This window comes from Pipistrellus kuhlii, unplaced genomic scaffold, assembly GCF_014108245.1.
Source record: "Pipistrellus kuhlii isolate mPipKuh1 unplaced genomic scaffold, mPipKuh1.p scaffold_m20_p_5, whole genome shotgun sequence".
NCBI classification, from domain to species: Eukaryota; Metazoa; Chordata; class Mammalia; order Chiroptera; family Vespertilionidae; genus Pipistrellus; species Pipistrellus kuhlii.
The window spans coordinates 13,314,410-13,333,172 of NW_023425551.1; the positions used below are offsets into that span (position 1 = coordinate 13,314,410).

At 36.7% G+C, this 18,763-nt stretch overlaps 1 protein-coding gene across 1 annotated transcript in view; it reads right to left on the minus strand.

The window, feature by feature from the left end:
• The window catches only part of THEMIS (thymocyte selection associated), a 133,700-nt gene that overhangs the window by 7,253 nt on the left and 107,684 nt on the right, over window positions 1-18,763 (minus strand). Inside the window, exon 5 of the mRNA XM_036415002.2 lies at window positions 6,585-6,738. Coding sequence (XP_036270895.1) covers window positions 6,585-6,738 — 154 coding nt within the window. The remainder of the gene's footprint in view (window positions 1-6,584; window positions 6,739-18,763) is intronic.

An 18,763-nucleotide genomic window follows, 5' to 3' on the forward strand; every position in this document is an offset into this window, starting at 1 on the left:
TCTTCTGTTCCTTTTTGTTTTGCTTGTTCATAGGTCAGAATAAAATAAAAACCAGATTTAGTTTAGAAAAATAACTCAAATATTTTTGCCTGCCTCCAAAAAATGGTGAGAAAAAGGGGAAGGGCAATTAAAAATAATAAGATTAAAAATTATTCATGAGTAAAATGGAGGGGGAGACTCAAAAAATTATTTAGTAACTTTCATACTTTAAAAATGCAATTATCATTAAAAAGGGGGCAATTGGGTGATAAAGACACATATGTAATACCTTAATAAAAAAAGAATCAATGATTTGTACTTGACTTCATGAAAGTCAAAGCTCATCATATATAACCAGTCCATTGTTCTACCCACGTTAAATACTATCACTGATCTTAAGAAAAAATGTCATTTTTTCATATGAAAGAATACTCCTTATCATAAGTTGTACATTACACACACAGCTCATCTCTACTTGTAGCAGCCTGTATTAGGTCTCAGTTGTTATGAGTTTGCACCATAACATCTCTTCTTCTAATGCTTCAGTTGTTTTCTCTTTCTAGTGTTACCCTCAAATCATAAAATAACAAGGGGAAATATGTAAAAAGTTAATTCACTTAAATGAAATTATTAATCACAATCATGTCACTGAAACTGATCTTTCTGGCCTTAAAGTAATTGATTTTGTTTCTTCATCTGGTAAGCATTTTTCAGCCTATCTACACTTCGTTGTCAGGCTATTGCCTTCTGTGTCTCAAGATTTAATTTACCAAAGTTTTATTTCTGAGACAAAATCAAAGAGAAACTGTCAATTTTTTATTTTAGAGAAAATAATTTTAAAGAATAAACTCAAAGGCATTTTCAAGTTCTAATAGACCTAAAACTATTAGCAAAGAATTTGTGGTTGTTTTTTTTTTAAGAACTTATTGGTGAAAAAATAATATGTTCATAAGTCCTTAACAAGCATTATGAAAGCTGTAAAAATGGTGATGAGAAGAGTCAGAAAATGAAGACTAAGTCCAGGTTTCAAAATAGGCTATCTCAGTAATCTGTCTTAGTCTAACATCTCTATCTTTTAAGACCTGAAAGATATATTTCCTCACATCTCTAATAGGTTCCTTCATAAATCAATACGATGCATGGTTAATATTATGCCATAACAACTAATATACAGTAAGTGCTAAACAAAGGTTGTTGATGGAGCTCTGTAATAATGATAATTTTTTAGAGTCTACTCTATGCCAGTCTCATTACACAATTTCATGTGAGGAAAATATTTCTATCCTCATTTTACAGACCTGGAAACCAAATCACGGAGAAATGTGACAGCTCAGTCTTGGGTCTGCCTGGTTGCAAAGCCTGCACATTTCCCTCTATTCCTCACTATCTCACAGACTGCTTCCCCAGTGGCTAATGTTCTATCCAGCCACAGATCGAGGAGAGAATGGAGTGAAAAGAATAGACAAGACAAAGCAAATTTTGCCCGGAGAACTGTTTTTCCCTTTCAATATGGTATATGGTTTTGCTTTTATAATTAACATTCTGCTGATGAGAACTCCCACTGGTGAAGGCTGAGGAGTCAGATTTTCCATGAAGAGCAAGCACTGCAGGAAATAAATTAATCTCCAGGGAAGATGAGGGGCAAGGCTGTCAGTATGCACACAACTGCCTAATAGGAAATGATATTTCAGAATTGTTCAAAGAATTTGAAATGACTGCGGGTTCTCCTTCCAGCATATTCTCAAACATTTAAGCCTTCTGAGAAGAGGGAAAGAAGTTGCTATAAAATGAAGAGCAGTCATATAACATTTTACTTCAGGCTGTCAGTAGTTCCAAAACTTAGACAGTATTCCCTGGAAATACAAGGGCAATTCTACTGGTGTCATTATTTTGTTTATATTATGAAAACACGGCATTGATGTTAAATGGAAATATAAAATATCAGATTTTTGGATTACTAGTTTGAAATGATCCACAATGTTAAATAACAGGTTTTCTGGGCTGGAATCAAAGAAATTATTGTGCTTAAAATTACACACTGCTCAGAATAACACTAATTGCTGAATTGTTTCTTAAAATTGAGAGACAAGACTATATTTTATGATATCTAAAGTACTACCTCTTGCCAAAACCGGTTTAGCTCAGTGGATAGAGTATTGGCCTGTGGACTTAAGGGTCCCAGGTTCAATTCTGGTCAAGGGCATGTACCTTAGCTGCAGGCACATCCCCAGTAGAGGGTGTACAGGAGGCAGCTGATGAATGTTTCTCTCTCATCGATGTTTCTAACTATCTCTCTCCCTTCAGCTCTGTAAAAAATCAGTAAAATATATTTAAAAAAATAAAGTACTACCTCTTTAGAGCATACATTCAATCATTTGGCTAAGGTCTTTAATACAAAATCCTCACTTCGTCTAATTCTCATAATAATCCTGATGGGGAACTGCCTTGTGTTTTGTTTCCCATCACAGAAGTAAAATCTGAAATTTAGCATTAGGATTAATTTAAAACTCAATATAAAGACTTCTTTGTTTTCCTGTTGATCCATTTATTTCTAGGTCCCTCCTTGACCTCAACGGAGTTTTTCCATGGAGCGCCTTTCCCTTCACCTGACTAATTTACCACAGTAAGTGTGTTCACAGATGTGGGATCATCTCCACGTGAGCCTTACATAGAGATGAGCAACAGCTGCATCACTCTGAGATATCAGATGAGGCCATACAAGTAACATTTTAAGAACTGATGGGGCATAAAAATGACCTGGCACACGTCCTATTTTGGTGAGGAAAATATAACTCAGAAAAGTGAAATATTTTGTGGAAGGCCACCCATCTAGTTTGGGCAGAGCTGGGACTAGACCTTAGAGTAGCTGTGTTCTATTTTCTCACCTAGGGTTCTCACTACTTGGCAAGTCTAATTTATGGAGGATGAGTCTTGAGTTTAGCTTAAAGATGTAGGAATAATTAGAAGAACATAGTTGTAGCTTCAAAAGAAAGGAAGTTCCATTAGAGAATGTTGATTAGGGAAGTATAAAATTTGTTCAGTAGAGAACATTTATGCAGGGCAAAACCAAATAGGCATTTTTAAAAAGATTTAGCATCCCGTTGAGCAAGTCAGGTCACCAGAAGCAACCACTGCATTAGTGAGTGGCCTACATGATAATCACATTCTCCTCACAACTGACTGCTAATCCTCTGATACCAAAGGACTGCTCGTGGCTGAAGGAAGTCACCTTGCCCACAGCCATGCCCCTTCCTCAGGGGCATCTGCATCCAATGACCGACTGAATCAGGAGCTATAAAGGCCTGGTCCCCTCACCCCAACACAGGACAACTCTGAAGAGCCATGCCAGTTCCAGAGCGCCCAGTGGGATCAGCCGAGGTCTTTAGTGTGACTTCACTATCTTTTAACTTTACCTGTACCTAGGTCTGCTTTAGTTCCTCTGCCTTTTGTGTTGTTCCTGAGAGCTCTCCTCAATAAGTTTTCTCACGCAAGTTTACCCTGGGAACGGGCCATGCAACAAATGGTTTAAAACAAACATCTGCACTTAACATACATCACTCAGCAAGAATGGCACAAGTGGCTAAAACCAGTTTGGTTCAGTGGATAGAGCGTCAGCCTGTGAACTGAAGGGTCCCGGGTTCAATTAAGAGCATGTACATTGGTTGCAGGCACATCCCCAATTGGTGGTGTGCAGGAGGCAGCTGATCGATGTTTCTCTCTCATCTATGTTTCTGACTTTCTAACCCTCTCCCTTCCTCTCAGTAAAAAAAAAAAAAAAAAAAAAAAAAAAATGGCACTGGTGAAGCCTCTGCTCTCCCTGCCGCAGGGGTAAGATGGGAAAGGGGTCCGTTAGGAAGTTTCGGGGCCTCCTGGTCTCTGCACGATTACAGCATTTCTTGTCCACTCAGGAATCAGTGACTCATCTCCAGAAGATTTCTAATCTCATCTCATGCCCATAGGATCCATAGAGGCCATGAAATTCCCATTGGGATACGGTTCTCAAAGGGAAAGAATACAGATAGAAACTGATAGACAGTAAGAGGCACAGGAGGAGGTCTTAACCAGCACCTTGCAGAACATATTGCCAGGAAGCAAAGTTTTTCTTAGCCATCAACTCATAAAGATGCTGAAGTTAGTGAAAATAGCTAGGACTCTATTGGAGTTTATGGTGTTCTATACCAACTTTAACCTATTTTATCCAATGCAGCTTTTGAAAGAGCTTATGGTGTAGCACTGTTATTAACCGAATTTTACAAATAAAGAGATGGCGACACTAACAAATTGCTTGTGGTACACAGCTAGCGAGTGGGACAGACAAGATTTAATCCCAGCAGTCTGAGTTCAGACTCCAAAGGTTAACCACTTAATCATCCTACTTTCAGAGAACTGTTCTCTTAGTAATTTATGGACAAAACAACCTGCAGACTTAATAACAGTGCTCCTAAAATAAAACGTGGGCATCGCCAAGCAACCAGAGTGAATGAAGGACCCACTGAGGGAGGTCATCCAGGCGGTCTGGGGAGTCATTTCCATCAGAGTCCTGTAAAAGGGGATAGGGCTGACTGGGGCATATATACTTTGCTGTCCTCCTGGCTGCAACAGCCAAACTCTCGTTGACACACGTGCATTGGCCGTAAAACACCCAGGTGTTTACATTCAATTCCGAAATAAGGAATTCCTATTAGAGAAATTATTAGATACACATTCTAAGTGGTTCCACTTCACCTATCTGGCAGAAAAAGACATAGGTGTCCAGAAGGAGTAAAACTACAGAAGCAGAAACGCTGTCTTAATAAAGCTTTTTTTTTTTTTTTTTTCCTATGCTTACAAAGATTCTAAAACTGGCACTCTCACCAGAGGCAGTTTAGGAAATGACTGACTTGTGCCTAAGTAGTAAAAAGAGAGGAAAGCTCAGAAAGGATGCCATTTGCCCATCTGAACTTCACAGTGGTAACTCTTCAGAGATGAGAATTCATTCCAAGTCTGGTAAATGCTCAGTAGAGAGACAATGAGTCTTTCTATAATATTTTAAACCAAGAAAAATAGTCTATATTACATGAGATAAATGACATTTGAAGAATAATATTCCTGCTTTACTTAACTTTTGCGTTTTCACATATGGAATCGTCACACCACTCTAGTTCATAATGGAGACCGACTCTGTAATGTATTGTGATTACAAATGGGATAGCAAATGAAAATATTGCCCAGATGAGCATACTAAATGATTTCTGGGGGGGAAAAAATGCATGTTGAGATTACCTAACCTAATTAAGGGTTCATTTTACTCTCTTGAATAAAATTACACAGTCTTGCCTAGAACCTATAACTTAATTCAAGGACATTGTCCCTTAAATCGTCTCTTGCAGGCAGTGTGTCTGAGGCAGGGGCTGCTCTGATCTGTGATATACTCTGAACTATTCATTCAGGCTGCAAAGCAGGGGCTGCAATGCCCTATTCCAGGAAGATGCACACACAGTGATAGGTCAGACAAGTTTTTTTATAACTGAAACAAAAGCTTTGATCCCAGGAATGTGTTATCTGGTAATTTTTAGGACCCTCATCTTAGGGGGGAAATATAGTTTCCTATAAATGAATAATGGCTTGAGACTCAGCAGACTGCAGCAATTTTCACTGTAGTAGCTGTTTCTTGTCTAGTTGTACTTGGTTAGTATTTGAAACTTGGAGAAATGGCAATATGCATGGTTTTCAAAGCCCTTTACAGAATTTCATTTTTATCACCCGAAGAGAGTCAATGAAAAGGTAATAAGAAAAGCTCCATGGGGTATTTTTATGGGAGTGTCAGAAGCCAGTAAGCTAACTACATGAAAGAACAGATTGTACAGAGTTTCAGCAGCAACACTGCAGAGACTTCTTATCTAGTAGTGTGACTTTTACATGCCCTTGGAGGGAGAAAGAGCGCTCACTACAAAACCAGATAAGGAGGGAGAAGAAACAAACCATATGCTTAAGAATAATTACAGTTTCATTTTTCTTACAAACTGCAGTGTAAAGTTTCAAAGATAACGTGTAATAGATATTGAGCTGCTTTGGTGTGCCTAAAATAATTCCCTGGCTAACTCATCTCAGGTTTGCACAATATGGAAGTTAGTCTGGGTGGCTTAATTTAATGCTATCCCCCACTCCACAAGTCCATTTGCTCCTGTTCTGCTTTCACGAGAGGTGAAAACTATCAGATCAACCTTTCTATAAACCAATCTGTGATATTTCAAGTCTGTACTAGATTACTTAGCTAAAGATTTTTTAAACGGAAACATTGCAATTATGTTAACCTCACCTCAAGACATTAATCCTTCTTAATCCTATCAAAAATTTAAAAATGTCATGATAATACAAGCAGTATTAGGATAAAGTACTTCCATGGCCATGTAAGTGAGAAAAATCTAATGAAAAACAATGAAGAGACCTAGCATTAGGGTGAGTGTTCAATATTATGCTGCACTTAAACTATATTTCAATGAGATTTACAGGTCAGACAGTCACTATGTCTGAATTATATATTCCAAAAAAAAATCGTAGTAAGAATCTGTATATTATGCATTTGTCATCTAGGTGGTCAAAACCCACATCATGTGGCTAACGACCTGTGGTTCCATCGGTGCCTGCTACTGCCGTTGCTCCACTCTTGCTTCTCTCTTTCTCCAGATCAGCCAAAGCATTTTGACAACCAACTGGTACTTTTGAATTCAGGCCATCTTGATGGGAATGAAGTTTCTTGGATATATCTACATGGAGACTCTGAAATGAGAGAGGCCAGAGTGATTGATTTTACAAGTAAATTATCAGTCCAAAATAAATGCTTCCCAGGGATATGACAAGGGTAAACATTTATCAAATGGCAAGTTATTTCTTATATCTGGAACAGAACATTCTATGTGTCAAAGGGAGTTACAAATTACATTTTCATCCATATATTTTGGTAACCTAGGTGTGGAAGTTTTGTGGCACTTGAAGTGACTAGAATAAGAAGTCATCTCAGACGTGGAAAGTCATTTCCAAAGGCCATTTGTGTATATTACCTTCTTCTTGTGAATCTTACATTCTTCATGTAGACTATTTTTTCTCAAATTTTTTTTATCCCTATAGTAAATAATCCTGCATTTCATTATATATTGCATAACTGCACACTGTATAATGAAGAGATTTCACTTCTGTATTATTGTTATTCTTTCTATAAAACAAATCATAACATCTGCCTAAAAATAAATCACACTTGTATCAGTATTATGCAAACTTGACAAAGTTCTTCCAGTCAATTTAAATATAATAATTCATCATAACAATGAATTATTAAAGTGTAACAGCAATAAACCCAAAAACTCATCTCACATATGAGATGGCATTCAGTGTTTGATGTTGTACTAGTATGTTGTATACTTCAAAGGAATCATCAAATAGGAACCAAAATTAAAGACCTAAAAAGAAAGTGAACTTTCAGCATTATGTTCCATACTCAAATTCCAACTAGAGATTTTTCAGTTTGAATGTGATTACAAAATATTCAAAGATTCACAAAGTCATAATTACCCATTTTGGGTTATCTGCATAGCCATGTTGATTTACCAAAGGATGGCATAATGAACAACTTTTCTCAAGTTCCTCCTACAGATTGTGTATAGCATTAAATTCATTAAAAATTTCATTGAAAGCTTGAATCAAAGGCTTTAAAGATTGGAAAAGACCATTAAAAAAATTAGGGTCCAGCATAATTACATGATTCACCCAAATTAACAAAATCAACAGTGCTGAGCTTTTGGGACATGTCTCCTGACCCTTAGTCCAATGCTCCTGGTACTTTTCTATAATCCAATAATTCATATATTCATTCAGTGTGGTGGGTGGTTACTGTTATGGCCCCAATTCTTTACCATTCTATGTATCCAGGACCTGCCCTTGTCATTTTTTTTTTCAGTGCTCTCATACTTTGACTTTTGACTTGTCCATGTGATTTCTTCTGGACCTGGAGAATATTGACACATTAACATAGAGACTTGAAAGATGTTTGCATAATTGTTTTTTCTCATTCTTATTCTTCCACGATGCCATAAGAACATGCCTAGACCAGCCTGCTGTATGCTGACCAGGGCAGAGAGCAGACTCAGGTTATCCCAGTTATCCAAGATGAGACAATCACAGCCAGAGGAGCCCCAGGCATTTGGGCAAATCCAGCCTAGGTCAGCTGAACTCCATAGCCTCATGAACTAAATAACTGTTTTTGGATGTATGCATTAAGTCTTTTTGGTGAGTAAGGAGCACTGTGTGGCAATAGATAATGAGAACATCAACAGCCATCCTATCTAATAAAAGGGTAATATGCAAATTAACCATCACTCTGTCACAAAGATGGCAGTGCCCATAGCCACAAGATGGTGGCGCCATCCTCTCAGCCCTGCTGGAGTCCCCCAGTTCTGGGGAAGGGGAGGCGGCCAACCACAGGCCCGGAGAGGAGATGGCGGGCCCACCTCCAAAAGCAGCAACATGGGTCCTTCCCACCTCCCACAGAACTGGTGCGGGTCCATCCTGGCTACTGTGGAAGCAGCATGGCTCCCTGCGGCATGCTGTGGTTCCCACCAGCTCCTGCAGAAGCAGTGGGCGGCCTACTGCACATGCTAACGCGCAAATGGACTACTAGTTTATCTATATTATCCCAGATACTGGCTGCAGGGTGAAAATACAAATAGCAGTCACATAGTCCTCAAGCTCTAAATCTTTCAAACAGAATTTCTTAAATTGTTTAAGCAGAGAATTACATAATTCTCCAATTCCTTTTCTAATGGCAAAGGAAGGGATTCTGGTGCCACTTCCAGTGACAATTCAAGTCACAGTTTGAGTGTTGGTATTTCCTGGAACCAAACAACTACACTAGTTTACACTTGACTCCTCCACAGCCCACAAAAAAGTAAGTCCTTTGCTCACCATGAGTTTATAAATTTATTGCCATGCCTTCTCTAAATCCACCAGCCCTCGAGGCTCTTTTCCCTTCTTTCTCTATGCAGCATCCATCCTACTTCTCAAACCAGACGTCAGACATTACCTTGTTATCTCTCTGCAGCATTTAGCATGTCTTGTCACTCCCTTTCCTGTTTCTGGTGTCCCTCTTACCTCTCTGACTACTCATTCTTGGTTTCCATTGACTGGTGTTTCTCAAGGTTTTGTTATTGATCTAATTATTTTTATTAACCATCTCTAAAAAAATCCCAACAATTATATGGCTTAATTTACCAACTACATGTTATAAGTCAGGGGAAGGGCCAGATTTATGAAACAAGATGAAGCAGAGCTTGTATAACATGATAAGCATTCTGGACTCCAACTCCAATGTCCTTTATTTAGTTCTGCAATTCCACCATTCTTCCTTCCTGACATAAGGCGTGGCTATTCCATTTACCTCCTAGAACATTATCACAAACTTAAGACTTTCTTCAAGGTTGCCCTTACCATGTAGAGTTTAGCCAGAACCTTTGTTGTCTAGTATCTGAACACCTTGTCCTTGTATTGCAAAGCAGCTTTCACAAATACAATGAAATAACACCTGGATTAATGTTTAATGTCTATCTCTCTGGTTAAAAATATAAATCAACTAGCAAAAGGATTATATCTGTTCTATTCAATGTTCTCAGTCCTTATCTCAGTGTTTTAAATATAGTAGGTATCAAATAACTACATCCTATATATTAAAAAGCTAATATGCAAATTGACTGAATGGGGGGACATTCAGCCAATGGTTCCTGTGATGTGTACTGACCACCAGAGAGCAGACACTCAATTAGGAGCTGCTCCCTAGTGGTCAGTGTGCTTCCACAAAGGGAGCATTACTTAGCCAGAAGTCAGGTTCATGGCTGGTGAGCACAGCAGCAGTGGTGAGAACCTCTCCCTCCTCCGTGGCAGTTGGACATCCCCAAGTGCTCCTGGACTGTGAAAGGGCACAGGCCGGGCTGAGGGACCACCCTCCAGTGCATAAATTTTGTGCACTAGGCCTCTAGTATTAACTAAATGGAGAAATGTTTAAATAATACAAACTCAAGTTTTACAACTTTTTCTTTGTCTAGTTTTTTAATGGCTATTACAGATTCACATGTTCATATATTAAGAGTGATATCCAGTCACTAACAGTAGTTCTTATTATATAGTAGAAAGGCACACATATTTGAACTTATTTTAGTCATTAAAATACATATTGAAAATCATAAGTTTAAAAAAAATCTTTGATGCAAATGTTGCAAATACTATAGTCATATAATATTCCATATACGTCTCTGGTTCAAGTCAGATTAGTCTCTACATATTGAAATTATAAATCAAAGAATGGTTATATAAGGGAAAGCATCCTGAGAAATGAGTATGTACATACAGTTGCTCTATCTTACTGAGGTACAAGATTGTGGTCTGACAATAATGAAAGAAATAAAATTCTATGTCAGGCACTGCTTTAAAGATGTCAAGCCTTCAACTTGAAGATCAGGTACAGAGGAAAATGAGAAAAATAAAATGAGTGCAAAGAATAAGAAGAACACCAATAAATTTGAGCTGGCATGCATCAGGCCTTTGTAACCACGCTATAGTTGTACTTTAAAAATAAATACTGTTTATTTTGTATAATTTCCATTTAACTTGTCATTAGAAATGAGTCATTAGAATCCTGTCTGTTAATATAAAGCAGCTGTTAAATTATTTCTCGTGTTTTACTTGGCCTGTAGTTTGCGTACAGCTTTTAGTGTTCCTGCTGAAAACAATGATTCAATTACAAGGTACTGACTATTTTTCTCATGAACAAAGAAAGGAACAAATAAACATTACCATAAAATAAGATGTTCATGAAAAAGAATTAGAAGATTTCTTCAGATCCATCATTCATCTCATACCTAAAGCTAAGTTGTTGGATAAACATCAGCATTTTTCAAACCGTTCATTGAGATTCCCAGTGCATGATTATATCCACTTGTGACCCTTCACCCCAAGGGGAAAGAAAGCTTGCCTCTCCTTAGAAAGCCACATACAGCCTATCTTGGCCCAAGGACTAAATATCCTTCACATTTAAAACAATATGAAGTATCCTAGATAACATACTTAACTTTATACTTTGTACTTAATTTTAACTTTGTAAAAAATTACTCAATCTCCTTACAGACTAAAAACTACCTCTTCTCTGCTTATATAAAAAACTGCTCCTTTCATGCCTGTACTTTTTATTTTATAAGAAAAGTAAATTCAAGTGATGTTTGGGAAGAAATTTCTCAGTAACTTTCTTCTTCAGATTTAAATTCTACTTGAATCAAGAACAACAGAAACAGAAATTCAAAAACTACATATTAAAATATTAAACCATAAGAAATATAGGTTTGCGATGCACATCAAATTATCATTCCGGGAGACCATGTAATCTGTCTTCAAATGTGTGTGTGTGTGTGTGTGTGTGTGTGTGTGTGTGTGTGTTCTATTTTTGTTTGTTATATGGCTGTATCACTGTAAATACTTTATAAGATTATCAAGGGTTTAAAAAGAAATCTCATAATATTCTCATTTTGCATTATAAATAGAGGCAAATGTTTTTTTCTTGAAGAAAATGTTTAAACAAGCAAGAATGTGAAATGAAAAAATAATCTAAAGTTGATCATCCATAAAAACAGGCATCTCTTTCAGATGGTTATCTAATTTTTATATAATTATCTATCTATACTCATAAACTGTCTGTTCTGCACAGAATGTCTTTATACCAATTGAAAAGACATGATGCTGAGATTGTTCCACCCAGTCCTAAAGACAAGCTGTCATTGCATCGTTCCTGTCCCTTGCAGCCTGAGGTTGTTTGCAGAAAGGTTGCCCAAGCCTGTAATTGGCAGGCCTTATATTATGGGCTCCTCAGAAGCACATTTTTATTTCTCTCACTTCTCCTAAAACTTTACACTGTGGTCCTCCCTGAAGAGACTCCTTGGTGGAATCACTTTCTCCTCTTAGCCAACACTCTTCACCTCTTGACCATGTACACCTTCTTCTTCAAAGAGGATCATGCTGGCTGGGTTTTGAGCTGGCAGTTGACTGGGGGCCTCAGCAGCATTTACAGGTGCATGCATGTGATTTGACATTTAGACACTCTTGGGCCCAATTGTAGTTGAGAGATGAGACAATCTCTCTCTCCTCTCCTGCTCCAAGTACCACCAGAAGTTCAGATGTTTAAAATAATTGAGGTTTTCTATCTGCCCTGTCCATTCCCTTGGGTTGGAGAAGAAGCAATTGACCTACAGGATGGGAAATACCTGTGTCTGCTTCCTAAATTGTCCTGATAAAAGATAACAACTTTCTGTCCCAATTCTTTAAAGATTTCCTCTATCTGCTGGACTTCCTAGGACCAGGCCCAAGAAGAAACAACCTTGTTGGAACTATGATTAGAGATCTTAACAAGCATTATATGAATGATCTTAACATGCTCTTTGGGAAAGAAATCCTTCATATACTATTGAAAGGACTTTATACCTTTATATTCAAACACATGTTTCAAGGACATGTGTATTAAAGGAAGAGTCTTACTGTACCCAAATAGTTCAGTTGCATCTTCCTCTGTTTCTCCTACTGCAACTAGGAACTAAATAATTTATCATCTAGAAGTCCTACCATCCTGATTTGATGTTGATTTGACTAAACTTTTTCCTATTATTAGGAAAAAATAATATTCTAGCTCCTGGATATAGGAAGAACTCAATATAATCACACAATTTGTTTGACAAAACAAATTTAAGAATTTGTCTCAGAGTACTCATGGTAGAGAAGCTCTTCACATCTTTTGCCAAGCTCAACTCAATCTGCTTTTAGCTACTCTTATCTCTATAAATTTAGCCAAAGATAAAATGGACACTTGAGCCAATGCTTAACCAATATATTTGCATTTAAAAACGCAACCAGAATGCACAACTAATCTCTACCATTGTTATTCTTGAGAAGGTCAACAGGCAATCTGGCTGCCCTCAAAGATGTCAGTGCTGTCATTCTAGATAATGGACCAGCATGCAGAGGGGTTGCTATTTTAAAGATGCTGTAACAAGTGCATTGCCTTCAAAATACCAAAATCGGTTCACTTATAGAGTTGGTATTGTGAAGACTCTTTGTGTATCAATAAGCCTTCTTTTACTTTATTTTGCCCCCTTGTAAATCTTAAAATGATTAATTCACATGGACGGTATTGTTGTAACTTCCACAGTTCCAATTTTAATTGGAAAATTGTAACTGTTTGCGTGAGGTTCAACCTGTGGCCAAAGGGCAGGAAAATTAATCTTAGTTTAAATTATAGAAATAGAAATTACAGTAAAATAAACTCTAAGACACATTTTCTGTTTAGATTAGCTTTTAGTGAAATTAGTCTTGAATCAGTGGGCATATGCATAGCATTTGGAAACTGTTCAGCAGAGCAACTCTTGCTGCAGATGGCAGATGGGAACTGCAGTGTACCATATAACAGTTCTGTATCTAGAAAAAAAATAATCTAAATTCGTTCCTTAAAAATTACATTTGAAATTATTTTAAGCTGGGTATTAACACAGAGATTTTCACATGAGTCTTTGAAAGGTATCCATCCTGGCAACCTGATTTGAAACATTGCTATATTATTATTATTTGAGTTAGAAACCATTTTTAATAAGTAGGATTCATCTCAGTATTTCTTCGAGCTTTCATATTATGTGAAACGTTAAGTGGCCTTCTTGCCACCAAAGTGTTGCTAAAATTAAAAAGCTCATGCTATTGTGAACAAGTGCCCAACATAGGATGTAGTCCTTGAAGGCTGCTTCCCACCTCCTTTTTTACCTCAACATTTTTTTGAAACCCTCTCCCATGAAGGCTGCCTTTCTGGCTGCTTCCTGCATACCCACCTTATTGGGATATTTGCCTCATAGTATCTGGTTTCTGTTCCTACCACTTTATGAAGCATTGTCTGGCACCACCATCTAACAGGGGCTCTAAATGTCTATAGAATGACCCTGCCGTCATCTCTGGGATCCTCCCCTGCCCAGAGGGCATTTTCTCATAATGCCCTCCTCATCTCATGCCCATCCTTGTCATCCATCTATCAGCATGACATCAGAGGCTCTTATGGTTTACATCTAGTTGAACATTTTTTTCCCTACTCTTTTTTATGCTCCTGTAAGTACAATCAGAACATGGATCTCATTGTCCCTCAAAATGTCTCCATCATCAAGATCTTGGATTCTAAGACTTTCCTCTGTGCTTACACTTACTAACACTGTTCTTCCATCTCAGTCTTCAATTCTTTTCTGCCTATCAGCTCTTCCTTGTCTTACCTATTGTTTTTTTTTTTAACCTATAGTTTCCTTATAACCAACTTGTTAACAATTTCCTCACTTTCCATTCTACTTTCTTTGCCAGTCCCTAAAAAATCACTTTCTGTTTTCTCACCTTCCAAAAGTAAGGTAAATAATAATAAAAATAATAATATTATTTCACTGCTGGTAAAATAACAGTAATAAACAATGGTTAAAAAACAATAATAGTAATAAAATAAACAGTCTTGTAATTTTACTAATTTGACTCTGACATAAACTCATATTGATTGTAGGTATCCAGGTCCTCAACCTTGCTCAGTTATCAGAGGATGTCTGCTTCAGTATCTTGTGAGGGATTCAGATAAGATATTTCAAATCTTTTTCTATTTTATCTATCTCATAATTGCAACCTGGTATTCCTCAATTTTAGGAAGTTAGGTAATTACTTAGTTTGTTGATAGTGTGGCCTTAGGAAATCAATTTCCACAGCTGTCTTTGTCTTTTCTTGATCTCTCACCTATCTTACAAAATGTCCCACCCTCCTCCACTCCCTTTGACTGTGATACTTTCCCTCCCACTTTCCTATTGACTTACTTAATCAATTGTTCTGCCTACGCCTAGTGCAGTCTCTGCCTCTGCCTCTCCCTCGCCTTGTTCATTTTCTGCCAAGCTTTAGTAAGAGTGATCTGTTCTCCCTGCTCATTTTCCTTTCCTCCCACTGCCTTATTCTTGGGGTATTTACTGCATAGCATCTGGTTTCTGTTCCTACCACTTGACTAAAAATATTTTCACCAATAACTTTCTAATCATCAGTCATAAATCCCATGGCTTTTTCTCAGACCTCATAGTTCCTGAGCTTTCTGCTGCAAAAAAAACTGTTAACCATTTCATCATTTAAAAAAATAATAATTTTCCCCTCAGTTTCCAGTAAGACTGTACCATTGTTCTATCTTTCTCATTTTTAAGATACATTTTTAATGATTTCAGAGATGAAAGGAGGGGAGAAAGAGATAGAAATATCAATAATGAGAGAGAATCACTGATCGACTGTCACACACTGGGGCTTGAGCCCACCCCCTGGGCATGTGATCTGACCGGGAATTGAACTGAGACCTCCTGGCTCATAGGCTAATGCTCAACCACTGAGTCATGCCAGCTGGGCCTTTTTCTATCTCTTGAATTGTCCTTCACTCATCTTCTTTACCATCTTTTTCCTTTCCTTCCAACCTCTAAACCAGTGATCTCTAAACTATTCTGATTGTAACCTCTTAACAATAAAAATTTTAAGCATGAACCACAAATGTGATACATACATATGTACATTTACTCTACTAAGATATGCACATTAAAGAACAAATCTAAAGTAGAAACATTAAAATAAATTAAAAATATTTTAAATAAAATTTTATTATACTTTGCATATTAATGATACTGAGAAAAATGGTTGAATAGTTTTCGTTACTTTTTAAATCTTGATTTAACACTTTGTGGTACAGAAATCCAATTGTTCACTTCATAATTCAGTTGACTCATATATTGAGCTTTAATAATTGTCATCACTAAAACATGCTGCTTCACAAAGACACATGGATGCAAATGGAAAAATAAAAGTATGTTGCTAATTGCTATCAATCATGGTACAATAATGTCTACGAATTTAGCAAAGCCATTGAAATTGGCTAGGAAATTCCTATCCTCCCTGATATCAAACTATGTTTAAATACTAAACAGATTTGATTTAGTAGTTAATTAATTAATATTTTAACTATTGCATTTAAAGCCCATGGAAATTCTGTGAAAGATTTTATGAATGGTTAGAAATTATGTTTCCTAGAGTTTAAAGTTTGCAAGATGAGAGGTTTTATAGGTTGTACTATATACATTGAATTGTTTTCAGAAATAAAAAGCACATTACATTATAGCTATTTCATAACAATCCATTTTCAAATGCTCTATACAGAATGATTATTTTATTGTAATTACTCCTGCCCCTTTTAATTTAAGGGGCCAAATCAAGTGTTTATGTGTGAGTTTCTCTAGGCAGCAGACTACTGACAGGCACTTATTATGGACTAGGTAGGCACATTTGAACACTCACCCTTTTAAATAAAATAAATACCAGCAACAATATTAGTACATCTTTAATTTTTCTGAAAAATGACTTGTCATAAAATATTCAGTAAATCTTTATGTGGTACAAAAGAGAGCCACAGTCACTTCCCATCTCCAAAGCGTCACGAGGAATCTGTACTTTTGTTTTACACTTTTTCTATAAATGAAACATCCTATCTAATAAAAGAGTAATATGCAAATTGACCATTACTCCAGCACACAAGATGGCTGCCCCCATCTAGTCTAAGATGGCTGCCCCCATGTGGACATAAGATGGTCACGACAAGATGGCCAGCAGGGGAGAGCAGTTGGGAGGGACCAGGCCTGCAGGGGAGGGCAGTTAGGGGCAATCAGATGGCAGGGATCAGTTAGGCATCAATCAGGCTGCCAGGTGAGTGGCTAGGGGGTGATCAGGCTGGCAGGCAGAAGCGGTTAGGGGCAATCAGGAAGGCAGGTAGGCGAGCAGTTGGGAAACAACAGCCCTGGATTGTGAGAGGGATGCCCAATTGTCCATTTAGGCCCAATCCTACTGGACATCCCTCCAGGGGTCCCAGATTGGAAAAGGTACAGGCTGGGCTGAATTTCGTGCACTGGGCCTCTAGTATTTAAAACCTTCAGAACTCTGTAAACTTCTGGCAACTATTTATTTGCAATAACTTGCCCAACATAATACTGGGAATATATTTTATATGTAGATGCATTTTCCTAAGCTTCCTTGAGGATCACTTTTTAAAATTCTAGACAATGCAGCTGCTATAGAGTAGTTGCACTTATTCACTTTATCCATAAAGTAATGCTTTCACTAAATAAGTCATCAAAGAAGAGGAAAATGGCTTCTTCAATGCATTAAATTTTTTTCTTGGGTTTCATTATTAAAACACAATCTCACAAATATAATAACATATATGTCAAGAAAAAACTGAACTCTATGCAACTTTATAGAAAATCTCTCTCACTGGAGTCACTTGTTCATTCAAATAATGACAACATCTAACATTTATTTTGTGCCTACCAAGTGTCTATGGCTATTTCGTATATTAGCGTGATGAAATCTTCTGCAATTTTTAAAACAACTTCCAAGAGTATTTTCATAAAAAAGAAATTATTTTAGTTTGTCAGCACATTACTTCTTTGTATTAACTTGTCCATTTTTAGGAAGTCAGTTTACTCCATAATATGTTGTTTTTTTCTTTATTACTGTAAAAAAACAACAACACTCAAAAACATTGTTAACTTTAGTAAATTTTAAGTGTAATGAAGTAGTGACTTGAGTATAACATATTTAAAAGCAGTACTGAAAAACTATAGACAATTGTTTTCATATTTTTGTTGCTTAGCTTTAAAATAGATTATTAATCACAATGGCTTCATTTTCTCAGTTATTAATATCACATAATACAGTATAAAAATAAGATAAAGTTCTCTCTGTGTGTTTGTAAGTCTTCATTTCAATCTTGCTAATTTCAGATTTTTGGCTGACATCTTGAAGGACATGATTCATTATCTTTTTTTCTTTCTCTCTCTTTCTAATATGGCTGATGGAGCAAAACTAGAAGTGTGAAAATTCTCAGTTCTACTTTTAAAAATATCACTCAGTTGTCCTTTGCTTTTATCAATAGTACATTTTCATAAATTTACTTACTGAAGTATGAAATGCTTTTAGAAAAATGCACAAATAATAAGAACAGCTCAATGACTTGATACAATTGAATGCACCTATGTAACTACTACCCAGATCTGAAAATAGAATATTAATATGCCCCCCCTCCCTGCCAGCAGCTTCCTCATGCTAAACACAGTCATATTTCAAATCTCTCTTCCCCAAAGCCACCTGCTATTCTAACTTCTAATATCATCAGTTCTCTTTCTTGTTTAGAAACCTTTGTCAGTTGAATAACAGAGTATATTCCCTTTTGTATCTGGCTTTTTTTTTCTTTTTTAACCATAATTTTTATAATATTCCATTGTATTTATGAATACACAAAAAATTATTTACTTACCCTGCTATTGAAGAATATTTTATTTTTCTAATTTTTATCTATTATATTGCAAATAATGGTGCTATGAATATCCCTGTACACATCACTTAGTGAACATACATACATTTTTCTTTCAGTTGTATATATGCATATGTTTCTGTAGGCATGTAATTTTTGTGTCATAGAGTACGTGTATGGCCAACTTTACCAAAGTTGCTAAGATTGGATACGGTCAGACTTTTTATTAGTATATAACCATTCTATTGATTCTATAATATTACCTTGCTGTGGTTTTAATTTGTATTTCCTAGGTAACTAAAGTGATTAAATAGCCCTGGCTGGTTTGGCTCAGTGGATAGAGCATCGGCCTGCGGACTGATGGGTCCCGGGTTCAATACCGGT